The 16209-nt window shown below is 39.4% G+C and overlaps 2 protein-coding genes across 3 annotated transcripts; one reads left to right on the plus strand and one right to left on the minus strand.

Annotated features, from left to right (window-relative positions):
- Window positions 1–5547: 5547 nt before the first annotated feature.
- LOC105049112 (pentatricopeptide repeat-containing protein At2g03380, mitochondrial) lies at window positions 5548–7893 on the plus strand. The gene has a single exon (XM_010928672.2). The coding sequence runs from the start codon at window positions 5548–5550 to the stop codon at window positions 7891–7893; it is 2346 nt and encodes a 781-aa protein (XP_010926974.1).
- A 4813-nt stretch (window positions 7894–12706) lies between these two features.
- Window positions 12707–14709, minus strand: LOC105049113 (uncharacterized). Of its 2 annotated transcripts, none has more exons than XM_010928673.4 (2): window positions 14458–14709; window positions 12707–14352 (listed from the first exon to the last, which is right to left on the minus strand). In XM_010928673.4, the coding sequence occupies exon 2, from the start codon at window positions 14306–14308 to the stop codon at window positions 12989–12991; it is 1320 nt and encodes a 439-aa protein (XP_010926975.1). In that variant the 5' UTR covers window positions 14309–14352; window positions 14458–14709; the 3' UTR covers window positions 12707–12988. The 2 variants fall into 2 exon arrangements, with proteins under 2 accessions (XP_010926975.1, XP_010926976.1); XM_010928674.4 differs by having other exon boundaries at window positions 12707–14359; window positions 14458–14708.
- Between the last annotated feature and the right edge of the window lie 1500 nt (window positions 14710–16209).

The raw sequence follows: 16209 nt of genomic DNA on the forward strand, positions 1-16209 counted from the left end.
TGCCACGCCTTCCTTCTAGTGAGCTTCTTATAGTGGTCGGCGAAGTCTAGCTCGAGTTCATAAAAATTGTTGACCAGCATACCGGACAGCCCATCTCAGCCTCACCCAGCTGACGGAAGAGATCACTTAAGGATATGACTTTGGATAAGTCTGGGATCTGCAACCGCTTCAACTCGATGCGATGCGGGAGGCCGAGGACGACAACGGTCTCGGGATCGTCGGGCAGGCTCTCAAGAAGGGAGTTTAGGCGGTGCATGCTATGGTCGATGCAGAGGGTAAGGAAGCTCATGCTATGGAAGAAGAGCAGTAGTATACCGAGGTCATTTGCGAGGCTGATAGTCCACGGGTTGAATATATCAGTGATGATGCAGTCAGGGCAATGCTCTCTGAGAACCTAGTCGAATAGTTGGCATAGATTGGCGAGGGAGCTGAGAAAGTTCTATCGGACGGCCTGTGTCAGGAGGCAGGATATATTTTCGCCGTCAATAGAGAAAAAACCTGGCACTTCCAGAGTAATGAAATGAGAAACTATCAGCCTTTTTTTTTTGTTGATGCTACAGGAGGTGAGAGTCTTATATGAGGCCTGGGGAGGTCACCTAGTTCGACCTGCCCCAAGGCCTGCCCTGTCTCCACATCCAAAGTCTCGATCCAATCATATAGAGGAGTTGATGGAAGATGCAGCAGAGAATCTAATAGAACGTTAAGACCTCATTTAGGAGAGGAAGGTCGGAGGAAGCACAAGATTGGTATTAGTTGTTGGGAGTAATTAACTTTGTCCCATGGTAGGACCCTCTCTCATTTCATCCACCATTAGCGAACAATGATCCAGAACACTTGATTGGTGCTCACAAATGAAAATAGAATAAAATAGGACCAAGAAGGAAGGCGCAAACAATAGAAATATGTTACTGTAAGTTCAAACATTATAAAATAGAATGGATGGATCACCGGTGGAGTCATGTGGTGGGCTAGCAGCAATAAGCAATAGCCATGTTTTGTACAGTATATTTCTTTCGATAAATATATACTTTTTATAACAACTCAAAATCTCATTATTTGAGTTCTTTGATCTTATATAAATATTCAAGATTTATCTAATATATAGTTGATTTAAAGATTAATACATTCAAATTTTATCATAAATAATACGATCAACCCATGTCAATTCAAATGGACTAGTGGTACGATGTCCCTTAGTTTATATGGGCTATAGACTAAATAGGCTTTAATACCATTTGTCATAACTCAGGACATCACTTAAAAAAACTATTCGGAAGATATTATTTAGATTTCTTAACATTATATAAATACTTAAAATCTATCCATTATATAGCTTATGCGGAACTAAATGCACATTCATACAGATTCTCACATACTCGTTTCATTTAAGTTCTTGCATCCTTATTAAGTTAAAGATCCAAATTTCTTCAAATCCAATCATAAGAACCATGCACAATTAGTGGTCAATTAAATAGGTCTATACTATACTATAGTATCCTCTAATCCATATAGGTCATGAGCTAAATTTACTCTGAAACTATTTGTAATAATAAGGACGTCATCCAAAAAATTAGTAAGAAAGTATTATTTAATTTTTTGATCTTATATAAGTATCTAATATTTATCCAGTATAAAATTGATATAGGATGAATTACATGCCCATACAATTCTTACAAATCGAAACCTCCTTTCTAGCACTCCTATCTTCAGTGCATGAACCAGGAAGGAGATGTGAACATAGATTGTTGCATTCATACTGTTATATTAAGACGTCAATAAAAGATAAATCAAAAAAATAAAAATTAATATAAATATATAGAATTTACATAGAAAATTTTTACATCAAAAAAAAATCACGGACGGAGATGGACGAAAATTTTTACCGTCTTTAAAATTAAAAATTACAGAATATAAGATCAAAAAAATCTTAAAAAAATATTTATATCTCAAAAACAATAAATCTCGTCAAAATATGTACACCGCCCAATAAGTTGAAAAAATTTTTATTATCTCTATGATCAATATTAATTTAAATATAAGATATCTCTATACATACCACATCCGGCAGAGAAAAAAAAAATTTGCTTGCTGACGGGTTATTTGGAAGTACTGACTCTTCCTCCTTTGCCTTGTTTAAAATTTATCCTTTTTTCTTTTTCTACAGCCTCAATCTTTTATGACAGAATGCTCGCTTCTAAATCGTATCCAGCTGCTAAGCACATTGACTTTTCTACGCTGCAATTATTTGGAGAGTTGGAAGCATGAGAGTTTGTGCAAGAAAGTAGAAGCATTCTAGTCTGTAATTCTGGTAGACCACTGCTGTGAGACGGGGTTCTCCAACTTATTGAAAAGCTTTCTAAAGTTGATGAACATCTTTTATCTCCTGTATCAGTTTACTTTCAATCTTAATAATATTGATGGATATTTGACTACTACATCATTTTTCAAGATCTTTTCAATATCATAAAATATAATAAAATAAAATAAAATAAAATAAAAAATAATCAAATACATAGATCAGTTAAAAAAGAGCTCGTTTTCATGGAGCATGTAAACTTCACTGTAAAAAAGAAATATTAGAAAAGAAGATCTCACAAAAACTCTATCTCTAAGAAGACTTCCCTGAACTCCTGAAGTGACCGCTGTACGCTGTCCAGGAACTTTCTGCTTCTCCTCTCAGTGCCTCAGCCTCTCTCTCTCCATAGGTTTTCTGGGTCTTAGGCCTTACGAAAACGCGCCACCACCGAACCACCAAGCCACCACACCATTCCTCTTCACGAGATCAAAGCTTTTATAGCCTTTAAACCCAATTAGACTCTTATTAAGACTCCTAATCAGACTCAAACAAAATAATAAAAACTCCTGTGCCATCGGATCAACAACGAAATCAACCCACGCCCTCCAATCGCGCACCGATCCATTGAACAGTGCCGTGGACCGTGAGAAATGCATCAAAAATGCCCACGTGGTCAGCTGTGCACCGTCCGATCCACGGTGGATCGGGCAACGGGCTCGCACCCAGGCCTGGGCCACACCCCGTGCGCCCGGGCCTGGGCCAGCCGCACGCCCTCGTGCCTGGGCTTGGGTCAGGCCCCGCACGCTGGGCGGCACCCTGCCGTGTCTAGCCACGCACCGCCGCCAGCCGCTGGCAGTCCTCCGCTGCTTCGAGTTCCATGCCGACTTTAATCGCTCGTATCTTGGCCATCCGAATTCCATTTGAGGTGATCTTGATCTCGTTGGACTTCGTTTTTCATCGCAGACCTCGCTGTGGGCTTAATGTGGATCGAATTTTGAGATATTAAATTTTAACAAATAAAAGTTGGATAGTATTTTCACCTCTCTTTTTATTTTTTTTTAAAAAACACAAGATCCGATCTTGAACAATCAAACTGATATATGTGATCTCAAGAATTTTATCCATCACACCCATGGTTTTGCAGCCTAGCAACGGGATGTGTGTATAGCGGAGTGTTGCAAGAAATCACTGGTGCTAAAAATTATTAGAAATATACTAACAAGATTTCAACTTTATTTTGGGATTGAAATTATACTGCTTGTTCTCTTTGCTGCACAAGAATCGAGACTATCGTTCATTTTTCTTTTTTTGGTAGAATATCGTTCATCTTTTTTTTTTGAAGTGTTCTTGTGCATGAACAAAGCCATTTCAAGATCAAATATTCGCTATCTAATCTTCATGCCCTTTGAATTTTTTTTTTTTTTTTTTTTGAAGATGCAAGAGGATCCAACCGATAATAAGAAAGGCCTGGCACCAACTCCAAATGGTACCATGTCGGCAAATTTGTCACAAGAAGAATTCAAGAATTTTTTATCAAAAAAACTTCAACTGTATGGTGTTGCAAGGCATCGTACATACCTTTCAACTGAAGGATAACCTCTGCCTCCGGGAAACATAGATCTTTTCATCAATAAAGCCAGGAAAGGGTCTCACTTCCTTTATTTCCCCTTCAAAAAATTGCTAAACAAGTTCCAAAAAAAAAAAAAAAAAGGGAAAGAAAATATAATAGCAAAATTTGGCAAGGAAATCATGATAATTATATTTGCGTATATATTATTAAAAAAATTATATCAAAAATCAGTTAACATATTTACTTTATTTGAGAGTTCCAACTCCAAACATATCTCGCACTCTTCCTCCCAAAAAAAAAAAAAAAACAAAACAAAACATATCTGGTACCCGTCCGGTGGATTCCCTCCTGCACCAGGAGTGCGGTTGGTCGGAGAAGACATAGAGATAGGGTACGATGGTGGGCAGATGATGCGGTGACAAGATTGACACGTGTTATTATTTTGTCATCCGTCGCAATGATTTTGTTGATCTTGTCATCATCACCATCTAACCCCACCTACGCACCCACATCTCTATGGGGGCACCCTCGTCATCTCCTGCCTCCAATTCCTTTGGTAAATGACCAGATCAGCAAATATCTCTGTCTTTTCGCACCTGCATAGCAAATAGAAGTGCAAAAGGCATCAGTAGAAATACTTTATTTACTTTTCTTAAGTTGTATTTGGCATTTAATCGGCTTATCTGAAGAAAGCGAGTATTTGATGAATATTTGTGATGGCATTTTGGATCAGATAAATATAATTTTTATTATATATTATATTCATGGTTTTCTTTTTCTGTTTCAAACTAATCTAAAATGGATAAAGAGAGGCGTTCTTGTTTCAGCAATAGAAGAGGCATATCTATTATTAAATACATGGTGTGGATCTTGAGTTAGGAGGTGCCAAGGATGTAGAGATGAAGACTAAAATTTTGGAGAAGAAGAGGCATGTCCTCCACCTCCAATGATATGCAATCATAAGTTAATTAAGGAAACAAAAATCCATGCACTTTTACTAAGCACTGCTCCCTGAGCATGTTTAGTTCAGAAGAGTTGGACTTTAGCATAGAAATAAGTGGAGGGAGTTTAACTCTTGGCATAAAAATAGAAATGAGTGATTTTCATCTGATAAAATTTCATTTTCATTTCAATTTTACATAAAAAAAATATTTTAATTTTTTAATATTCAAATTCTATTATTTAGTATTTAATTTTTTTGAATTTCGATTCTAATTAAAAATTTATAAGAGAGTATTTGGTTAGGAAAAGTTGGGGTTTGGAATCAGAACGGGAAGGGATGGCTCCTATTCCATTTGATTGGGAGGAGTTTTATTCCGATTTCGATTCTGAGCTTTAATCGGAATGTTTTGAGCTTGAATCGAAATATCTAATTTATCTAAAACTCAATCTCTTAAATCGAAATGTCTGGTTTATCTAAAACTCAATCTCTCTCTTCTAAGATTCAAATTTACATTTCTATTATGATTCTGGTTCAAATTCAGATCAAAAATTAAATATTTTAGAGAATTTAATTATTTTAATTTTAATTTTAATTTATTTTAATATTTTAATTCTGGTTCTTACAAATCAAATACCTCTTAAATATATCGGGTGCTATAGTCGTTTCCATTTTTTTTTTTTTAACCTATTTCAACAGTGGTTTCGATTTGGATCGGAAGCAACCACACCCCTAAGGTCCATGGCCTTGCCAGCTCCTCGCCCTTGGCGCGCTTGCCCGCCACTCATCCGCTCCAACCATCCAGAAAAACCTCATCATTTCCCTGCCTCCACCACCATCTCCCATCCCAAATCCAACTCCTCGCCGTCATCCCAAACCACTCCCCTCACCATCCGAACCAACCTCTTCTTCTCCTCCGTCGCCAAATCCCACCCTTTAGACCGCACTCTCCAACTCTTCCACCTCCTCCCCGCCCGCGACACCGTCACTTGGAACACCGCCATCTCCGCAACCCTCCGCCATGGCCGTCCCGATGCCACCCTCCGCCTTTTCCTCGACATGCTCCTCTCTTCCTCCTCCGCCCCCTGCGCCATCACAATCCGATTGGTCCTTAAAGCCATCTCCGAATCCAATAACTCCGAACTGCTGCCACAGATGCACGCTTTTGTGTTTAAGCTCCAAGACCTTCTTTCTTCTTCTGAATTAACCGTATCGAACACTTGTTTGCTCAATCTGTATCACAAATTTGGATTCACTGAACTTGCCCATAAGTTGTTCTGTGGAATTCCTCACAGAGATGTTGTGGCCTTTACTTGTATGCTAATGGGCTACGCTGAGGCCGGACGGTATGCAGAGGCTCTGAGAATTTTCGAGGAAATGATTGAGAATGACCAGTTAGTGATGAATGAGCATGCCTATTCTTGTGCTTTGCATGCCTGTGCCGGCATCCCCTTCCTATTCGATGGTCGACAGATCCATGCCCAAGTAATCAAATCAACAATGGCATCTAATCCGTTTGTGGGTACTAGTTTGGTTGACATGTATGCAAAATCTGGTGATATGGAGAGCACAAAGAAAGCATTTTTGGAGATTTCTGAGCCCAGTGTGGTGTCATGGAATGCTTTGATTGCTGGGAATTTGAGTGGAGAAGAAGTTCGGCAGTTATTTGGTCGGATGAGGTTGTCGGGCATAAGCCCAGACCATGTCACATTTGCATGTGTTCTTCGAGCTTGTAAAGATATTCTTAGCATTCACACCGTTCAGCAGCTGCACGGTCTAATTGTGAAGATGATGGAGGTAGAATTAGATGTTTTTGTAAGCGAAGGTCTTTTTGAAGTGTACATGGATCTTGGTTGCCTTAATGAAGCTCAAAAAGTTTTTAGTGGGATGGAGGAGAAGGATGATGTGGCTTTTAACTTGGTGATTCAAGGGTACCTTAGGAATGGGCATGGAGATGAGGCTGTGGGTTTGTTTCTTGAGGCATTGGGAATGCAAATAGAGTTGAGTGAGGTGACCATGACTTCATTTTTTATGACAAAAGGACTGGGTCAGGGGAAGCAGTTTCATGCTTTAGTGATTAAGTTTGGATATTATGGTGGTCATGGTAGTTTATCCATGATTGGCTCTTTGATCAGAATGTACTCTGAACACCACTGTTTGGATGATGCACTTCGTCTTTTTGAGCAGATTCATCACCCGGACCTGGTTTTGTGGACTTCACTGATCTCAGGTTTTTCTCGGAGTGGCAAGAGTCAAGAGGCTATAAACCTGTATGTGAGAATGGTTGCTGAGGGATCAGTGGGACCTCCAAACCACTACACATATGCAACAATTCTAAGCTCCTGTGCACAGCTCGCAGCACTAGGAGAAGGAAGACAGATCCATGCCCAGATCATCAAATCAGATTTCAATTTTGAACATGACACTTTTGTTGCAAGTGGTTTATCATACATGTATGCTAAGTGTGGCTACTTGGAAGAAGCAAGTAGGCTGTTTAATGAGATGCCAGAGCGAGATTTGGCCTCTTGGAATGCCATGATTAGCAGCCTAGCTCAGCATGGTTTTGCTGAACAAGCCATTGAAACATTCCAGGAATTGTTAAAACAGAAAGACATAAAGCCCAACCATATAACCTTTGTAGGGGTTCTCTCCGCATGTAGTCATTGTGGAATGGTGGGCAAGGGATATCAATTTTTCAAATCCATTCAAGAACCAACTGTAGATCATTATGCTTGTGTGGTTGATATGTTTGGCAGGGCAGGAAGGCTGAAAGAAGCAATGGATGTTGTAGAGGAGATGCCTTTCAAAGCCAATGAGCACATTTGGTCATCAATACTCTCAGCTAGCAGAATTCATGGGAACATTGAGTTGGGTGAGTACTCAGCCAGAAGGTTGCTGGAGATGAATCCAAAAGATCCCGGAACATACATTGCTCTTTCAAATATCTATGCTGCTGCTGGGAGAAGGGATGACATGAAACGAGTAAGGAAACTGATGGAATCTCAGACAGATGGGAAACACCCAGGCCTTAGCTGGTTAAGGGTAAATGGGCAAAAGTATGTTTTCTTTGCAAATGGCAGAAGGTAGTAGCTAAATAGCATATTTCGCTAAGGAATAGTGGTCAAGAATCGATGGGCTTTCATTCTGGAAGCTTCATGGTTGAGGAAGGTAAATTTTAGTTCAGTAGGAAACTTACCAATGCCTAAAGCCAATAATTCTTGAGCTGCTGCTATCATGCCAAATGTGAACATGTGATATTCGTCAGAAAAATTAGTGAGAATGGCTAATTGTGAGGACTTTCTTTATCAAAAGGGACTGATTTGGAAGAATGACTAGATGAGCTATCACAAACAATTTTAGCAGATAAGTGCAGCCTATACGCACCCATGTTGTGAACAATGGTGTTGGGGGCTGCTACTGATATAGATGGTGGATGCATCAGAATCTTTTTCATGTGATGCAGCAAATAGTTTCAAGATCTGGCTACATGTGGTAAGTTTGTAAGTTTTAAAGACAAGCAATAAAGATTGCCTCAGAACTTTATAGAGGCTTGTTGTATATACCACTTCATTCAAGCAAATGACATTGGCAAAATATCAACAAAAACATTGTTGATCATGCACGTGATGATTTGAATACAAGAACAGCAAGAAACTTAAACCTCATTACATTGACCTTCTTTCATGTTTCCAGATACTTTTTTCTTCATTTCATACTTGGAAGAAAAATTGGTATGCAATGGACCCTAGCTATTTTTTCTCATTTGATACTTGGAATGGCCCAAGTATTTCATACCCGGACAGACTTGACTTTTCATGTATGAAATGATACAAAGGATCTTATAGATGCCAGTTCCTGGTCAAAGGATGGAAGACAATTTACTGTCAGCAAAGCCAAAAAAGAAATGTTACACCCGAGTTGGCATACTACCAGTTGCTTTGGGAGGATGCTATGTGAAGTGCATGGTAGTGAGCCATTTCTGAGGCACCACCTTGCGGCCAGGAGTTTGATTTGTTCCTATGAAAGTTTCGGAAAACACATTATCAGCTGTAAATTTTTGGCACCTTCAGTTATTTGCTTTTGTATGTGAAGTGTGATAGGAGCAGAACAAAGGATAAAGTATGTTGTCCATGGGGATGTCAATGTTATCATCATTGGCCCCATATTGTACTGTATACACCAAATCTCAACAAATCAAGTTGATACTGAAATGTTTTTTGAGTTGGTTAGTTAACCAAGAAAACATCAGATTGGCATCAATGGTCACATATTCCTGTGGAACAACTTGAAAGGAAGAAATAAAGAGGAGGGCAGATAATCAAGGTATTGCCTGAAGGATAGTGCATCAAACACGGGATTGCTTGGCAACTCTTAAGCAGAAAACCAACTGCTACCAAGCTAGAGAAGAAGTGATGAGTTGGTCTTCATTGAGTGTGGATTTTGTTTAGGTAAACATTGATCTTGCTGATTAGATCCAGAAAGGTTGCAAAGATTCAGCTTATTTGCAAGGACAAGCAGGGTGGAGTTTAAGCAATCTATGGAGGATATTGTAGTATAGAGCCGATGCCAAATGGGAATTAATTGTGCTGGCCAGACAAAATAGATTTTAGAAAGCATGGCTGGAATCAGATGCCAAAATTGCCGCATTCCTAAATGTTCACTAATGGCCAAGTGGAGTGGTCCCAATTTCGGAGAGCGATATTTTCGTGCCCTCAAGAACCACATATTCCTTCTTGTGCCCATCCTGTCTTTTTACCTTTCTGAGTCTTGCAATAGATTCATGTAAGCACGAGAAATTATTATTGTTACATTTTTTCCAGAAAAAACTCCTTAGAATCTGTATCAGGGATGTCTAAGTATGCAAACTTATGTTCTTTGCTCCTCAAGAACCACATATTCCTTCTTGTGCCTTTGTGATGTTGAGAAGTAACCTGACACAAAATTGAAATCTTCATCCAGATATAAGCACATAGAATAAGAAAATAGATCTCATGTTATCTCATCCCTTTATATTTTTTTATATTTTGGTCCAAGTGCAGGGGTACAACCAGCTCGAATCTACCACCAAATCTTTAACATTGTCAAACTTCCTCTTGGTACCTTTCTTCTTTTATTAATTATGAGTTGACCTCAGATCCCTCAGATGTATAATTTACTACATTTCGACTTTTTTTTTTTATTTTTAATGACCAAATCTTATCAACATCATTTTCTCCCTGACCTTGCTGCCGAATCTAGGCCTAACGATTTCCTTGTACTTCATAGCATATTTACTCCAACCTCCATTCCTTCGGGACTCTCTTTGGAATTCATAACCACACTCCTTTAAAAATAAGGATGAGAGAAAAATAGGAGTTGTTCTTTATAGGCTTTAAAAAACCCTGCAACAACTAGATTCCTCTGTTTCTTACATCAACAAGCAACTACATGGAAAAAAAAAATTGCGGTTCCTGTGTGCTGGAAAAAATCTCAGGTACAGCCTTTTGACAAGGATTAGTACCCTGGAGAAGGTGCAAAATAACTTATTATCCCTGGTTACACCAAAATTATTATTACCATGATTATGGTTATAATGGCCAGTGTTTTATTTTAAAAATAATTTTTAACATTTTAGTGTTATAATAATGACTATGTAATGATGTTACAGCGGAAAATAATGACCAATAAAGAAAAGTAATGGTTTTTTCTTCATTTTTAATTAGATAAAAGAATTATTTTTTGGCCCTACAATTATTTTGAAGCAAATTTTGAGATAAAACATTTTGATTTTTGAGAAAAATATTATTTTGTTCAAAAAAAGATGCAAGTGAAAATAATAGCCGTTGTTTTTTGTCAAGTTATTTATCCCAGTAACATAATGGGGGGTGGCCGAAACTGTTGTAGTGGCTATTATAATGGTTATAATAATAATGTCATTTAAATCCATTGACCTGGATGCTTGACTTACCCAACAAAAAAATGGCACAAAGTCTAGAGAAAATGTCCTGCTACTGCTATTTGCTAGCTGGCTAATACTCTTCATTTATAATTTTAGATCCTCTTTTGCTCTTTTTTTTCCAAGGACATCAAATGTAGCGTTTTGATTTTAACACCATAGATTCTTGAGTGATTTTTTTTTTTTTTTTCAATCGATGCTCCATTGAATTTTAACCATCCTTTGTGATGATGTTGAAACTCAAAACGTTTTTTTAACTTTCTGCGAAATAGCATCCAAAAGCAACCATTGAGTGGGTAACAATTTTTGATGACATTCATACAAGAGAATACTGATTTCTGCAGATCCTTTTAACTTTACAATATTCTCCAAACCTGACTAAGTTTGCCACTTTGTGTCAACATGCAAGCACTTGTTGATAAAATCTGTACAGTTACCTTAGTCTAAGACTAGTTACACTGGACAAACATTTTCCTAGTACTTCAAAAAAAAAAAAAAAAAAGGGAAGGAAACAGAGACTACCTTAGGGATCCTTTTTCTTAGAGAGGGAAATAGTCATAAGTTGGCTGATAAACCCAATCTCAATTTACCCCTGTAAAGCTAGCACAAATTGAGCCCCTCTGAGGATCAAAAGTTATTAGTAAGATGATCACATATGACAAATGCTACTAATCGTGAGTGCTGATATCATAATTCAATAAAAGTATGATACATCTGACAGGTCTAAATGAACTTCTGAGTCAAAAGCTCTCAGAGCTAAAATAACCAAATCAAATGATTGAGGAGAGAAAAATTAGAACAAACTATTGTGAGAAAGTGTGGAAATGCACAGCTTCTAACTCGTGGCATGTCAACTCCAACATTTGTAGCTATGCAATCCAATATTCTTCATTATGACAAAGAGGAATGCCCCCTCCCAATTTTTATTTTGGAGTGCCATGAAATGAATGTATTGTTACCATTTTTAAAAATAAAATAAATTAACATTTATATTTTATCTGCTCACTAACATCAATCCCACCAAATAATCATCAAAAGCTTATATTGACATAGACATAGCATTTCAGCTGTTCTAGAAAGCATACTATGACAGATGAAGCATCATAAGAAAGCAAGAGTTATGAAACCTATAAAGAACTAGTACTGATCTAACAACCAAATAGATACATCACACTTTCTGATACGGCTTTCTAAGCAGCTAAAAAGTGGCTTTTTTTTTTTTCTTTTAATTTCCACAGTCAAAGAAGTTATCTATTGTGTATGCACTTATGCTTTCAGAGTCAATCCCAAATGCAAAAGGGTAAGATTTATTAGCATTGTTATCTCTAGAATTAGAAGGGATTGGATACACCTGACAGTTAGACCAAATAAGTATTTCCAGTCATCAGTTATGTCAACTACACAATAAGTTCTTTGGAGGAGATTTGAAAATTGGATGGTATTTCCTTGAGTACTTAAACCTGGATAATTCCACCTGGTGGATCTTCCTTCATTCAGATGTAGAAACATGCTCAAATTTTGAGAAAACCAAGGATACAAATAGAATTTTCAATGTATGTAGTAATCAGTCAACGTAAAACATGATAGATTTAATCATAGCACGTTTAGAAGGAACATGCTTCAAGACCTGTAGACACAGAATAAACAGGGATAAAGATATATGTAAAGTTAATGTCACACAAATGCATGGCACAAGTTATTCTAAAATAGTTGCTTACAAGAAACCTGCACAGTTGCTGCAGTTTGTCTCACCCTAAAAAGAACAAATTAAGGACAAGGAGTCTACAAAGAATGCAAAATATTAAGTAATGAATTGGATAATCACACCTGCTGGTTTGACAAGAAATGATAAGAAAAATTCTGTAAGGGCATCCGATTTGAAGATGCAGACTGTCCAATTCTAAGATAGTGAGACAAGGGGAAGATTAACAGCTATAGCTATTCATCTTCAATCATAGAACACAATGGCACAAATGGTTATACTTTCACAGCAGTTTATTAGTAGACAAATAAGGTTGAAGACCCCCTAAGAAGTTAATTACATCAACACTTAGTTATGTTTGTGTCTCCACCGCAATAAAAGAGCAAATCAGAGATGTAATATAGGAGAAAATCAAAGAGTTAACAGACACAACGGACATCCATCTAGACATACACACGCACAAACAGCAAGTAAAACCAAGTTCTTGTCAATTACTCTCTCATGCAGCTAACACTGTTTTGAAGCAGATACTGTGTATTAGCTGGTCAGAAAAAGGCTCTGCTACCATAAAACACTCTGGACTTATCTTTTTGCTTCTGTGGATCAGACTTGTCATTCTGGCTCTGGATAACATCCCCTCCATCCTTCGATCCCGGGTTGTCGAGATCCATCGGCAGCTTCATCTTCGCCAAGGATTCGGTAAATTGCTGCATGCTCTTCATGTACATGTCCACAATTTGCTGCTGCATCGCAGTCTGCTCGGCCTCGAGGTTGATGTTTCCCAATGGAGACTTAAAAACAGATCCCATTTCCACATTGCTGTGCACATTGTTTTCTTTTGCACCACCTTCTGCCTCTTCCTTATTCGATGTCTTGGACTCCTTCCTCTCTACTCTACCACCACCACCGCTGTGTGAAGTGGGAGTATCCGGCGAAGTCCCAGAGCTGTGATTAGTCTCCAAAGCTGAATTGTTCGAAGTCACCCGAATCTTTTTATCCGAGGAGTCAGCAGAATTCCTGTCATCACTGAGGCTAGTCATGGTAGAATTGCTGAAAATTCCCGAATTCTGAATACTACTACCATCAGGAGAATCCGATCCACCATTGTTCTCCTCACTCGAATTCACAGTCATGTCATAGTCCTCCGCAGACTGAGGGGAAGCTCCTAGATGCAGGAATGGTGCAGCAGGCTCCACCGGCCCGATGGCCTTCGAAGGAGCCCTGCGTGCCGCCATTACGAAGTACTCCGAAACCATCTTCTGATTCTCCTTCACAACATTGATGTCAGGAAACTCAATTCTTCCATAATCAGCAGGATCCAGCAAGACAACCTCCGAGCTAATGGATGAATTAAGTGTGTTGGAGTCGACAAAGGCCTTATCAGGGGCACCTGAGCTGTCGAAGGACAGGGTGAGCTTAACGGTCCCCGCGGGAGAGTGGAAGAGATCGGTAGAGGAGAGGGTGAAGTCTTGGGTCAACTTCCCCTTCGCCGTCGCCACCGAGGAGAGCGGCACCAGGGTGAATCCCAGGAGCTGGTCCTCCAGGAAATTCTTGGCCCTGCTGAGCATCCAAATCTCGCATTTGAGGACAGCATCGGGTTGTGGGATCTTGAGCTTGAGGTGCTCGTCGAACTGCGGGTTCTTGCCACCGCCGGCGACGATCCGGGTGGACAGCGCCTCGTCGGGGTTGCATGTGAGGGAGAATTTGGCGTAGACGTCCTGGTTGGCGTAGATGCAGATGTTGTGGATATCGCGAGCATGATGAACGTAAATGTCCAGGAGGCCCAAGAAGGCGGCGCCGCCACCCTCCATGGCTTCCCCTCCATGACTGTAACAGAATCCAGATCTCCCCTTGAAGGAATCCATCCAAAGATCTTGTCTATGTTCCCTGTCTAATGACTTATACCTTCCTGAATTCTTGGAAGAAGAAGAGGAAGATAGAAAGACATAAGAAAGCAACAACTGAGGATTAAAACTAGATAAGAGTGGAGTTGGGAAGTTGTAGAGGGACTTACCTTATGGAAAAAGAGAAGCTTCTCTAGTGGGTGGGTGGGTAGGTGGGTGAGTGAGATGGTGGAGATGATATGATGGTGGTTCTTATCTTTTGCTCTTCTTGTTCTTCTTTCTCCTCCTTATTGCTCTCACCTCTGAATTGGCTTTTCTCTTCTCTCAGCTAGCGGTAGCCTTCTTTTTGGAGGTGTTGAGTGGAGCTGGGAGGATGGCTTTCCTCTGCTCCTGTGTTGTGGTGGTTGTTTGTGAATGCTTGACATTGTAGCCTAGAGAGAGAGAGAGAGAGAGAGGAACAAAGAGAGGGTCAGCTCCACTGAGAGGGACAGAGGGCCCACCATAGGGCCCATCTCTCCTCATCACCTTACCACCCTTACACCACTACCTTTTGCTTTAGCTCTGTCGTACAGGGGCACACGCACACAAACGGTGTGGAAACTGGAAAGTAGGAGAGGAAGAGGCATTGCTGGGCCTGGAAGTAGGTGAGGACGTGGGATCCAGCGTAGAGTAGGTTGCAGGTGAGGTGGGAGCTGGAAGAATTCTTTTTTTTTGGAAGAATTCTTTTGAAGAAATATATTGTTGTTATGATACGTGACCAATCCCATCGATGTCTCACCAGTTCTCCGCATTAAACGACGGGGGGTGTTTGGTTGCGCAAGACGTTACGCACACCACGTTGGATACTGGGAATCTTTTGTGACTAGTTGTACAATGTTTGGGCCCACCACAACCACTTGATTTGAAATAGGAAAGTTCCTGTGGAGTTTGGACTTGGAGTGCATGTCGGTAAATGATAATTAGATGCTTAATAATATTATACAAGGGAAATCTTTTGTTACTTGTTATTATACTCTCTAAACGATGGGATCAAGTGGTGGTGATGGGCCTATTTGCTTGGGATCCATTCATGATGTCATTGGATTCGTTTCTTATCCAAGGTGATGAAAACGTGGGGTCATAAGTTAGTTCAATTAAGCAACCATGCTGGATAAATGTACAACAAAGTAATGGGGTGCATCGGCTTGGTATTGGAATAATTGAGGGATCAGTTTAGTTAAAATTTTGCATCCTGTTGTCGTTGAGGATCGGTCTGATTCAAATCAATGAGTTGCATGATAAGATGGAGAGCTCAATGGAGATGATCAATGGATCCAAATAGTTGGCCGCAGATCTTGAAATAATTGATGATGACTGGATCTTAATTACAATATCTGGATCAACTCTAAAATGCTACAAGCAAAGCAAGTCCATTTGTTGGGAGTTTTTTTGCGAGAATCCTTTGATGCTCAGGTCATCTAATGATAACCGTTGAGGTTCTAAATAGAACATAGATAAGTTCATTCAAATCTAAAGTGGTAAGCCAAGTTTGGCAATACAAGGACATACCAAGACGCATGTGGAGTAAGGTTCACTCTTCATTAGTTTTCAAATGGTAGATTATGATGGCAGGACAAAACAAGTGGAGTGTGGTTGATTTGTTTCAAGGAGAGATCATGGAAAGAAAAGTAAAATAGATCTTTTGTGTGAAACTCTATACAAACTCTAAGGGAATAGACAAAATTGCCCACTTTTGAGACACTTATGTACCTTTGTCTGAGAAGTCAAATGATTTTTAGAGAAAACGTTTTCGTTGATGTTATTAGCTTTCCTTGATCAAGTTCGGTTGCTAAAGTTGATATAACCACCGTACCCGAGTTTTGACTTCGAATAGAAGAGCTGATGGTTATGGGTGGGTCTGGTGGACCACGGATAATTGCTTG

The sequence above is a fragment of the Elaeis guineensis genome, chromosome 7, assembly GCF_000442705.2.
Source record: "Elaeis guineensis isolate ETL-2024a chromosome 7, EG11, whole genome shotgun sequence".
NCBI lineage: Eukaryota > Viridiplantae > Streptophyta > Magnoliopsida > Arecales > Arecaceae > Elaeis > Elaeis guineensis.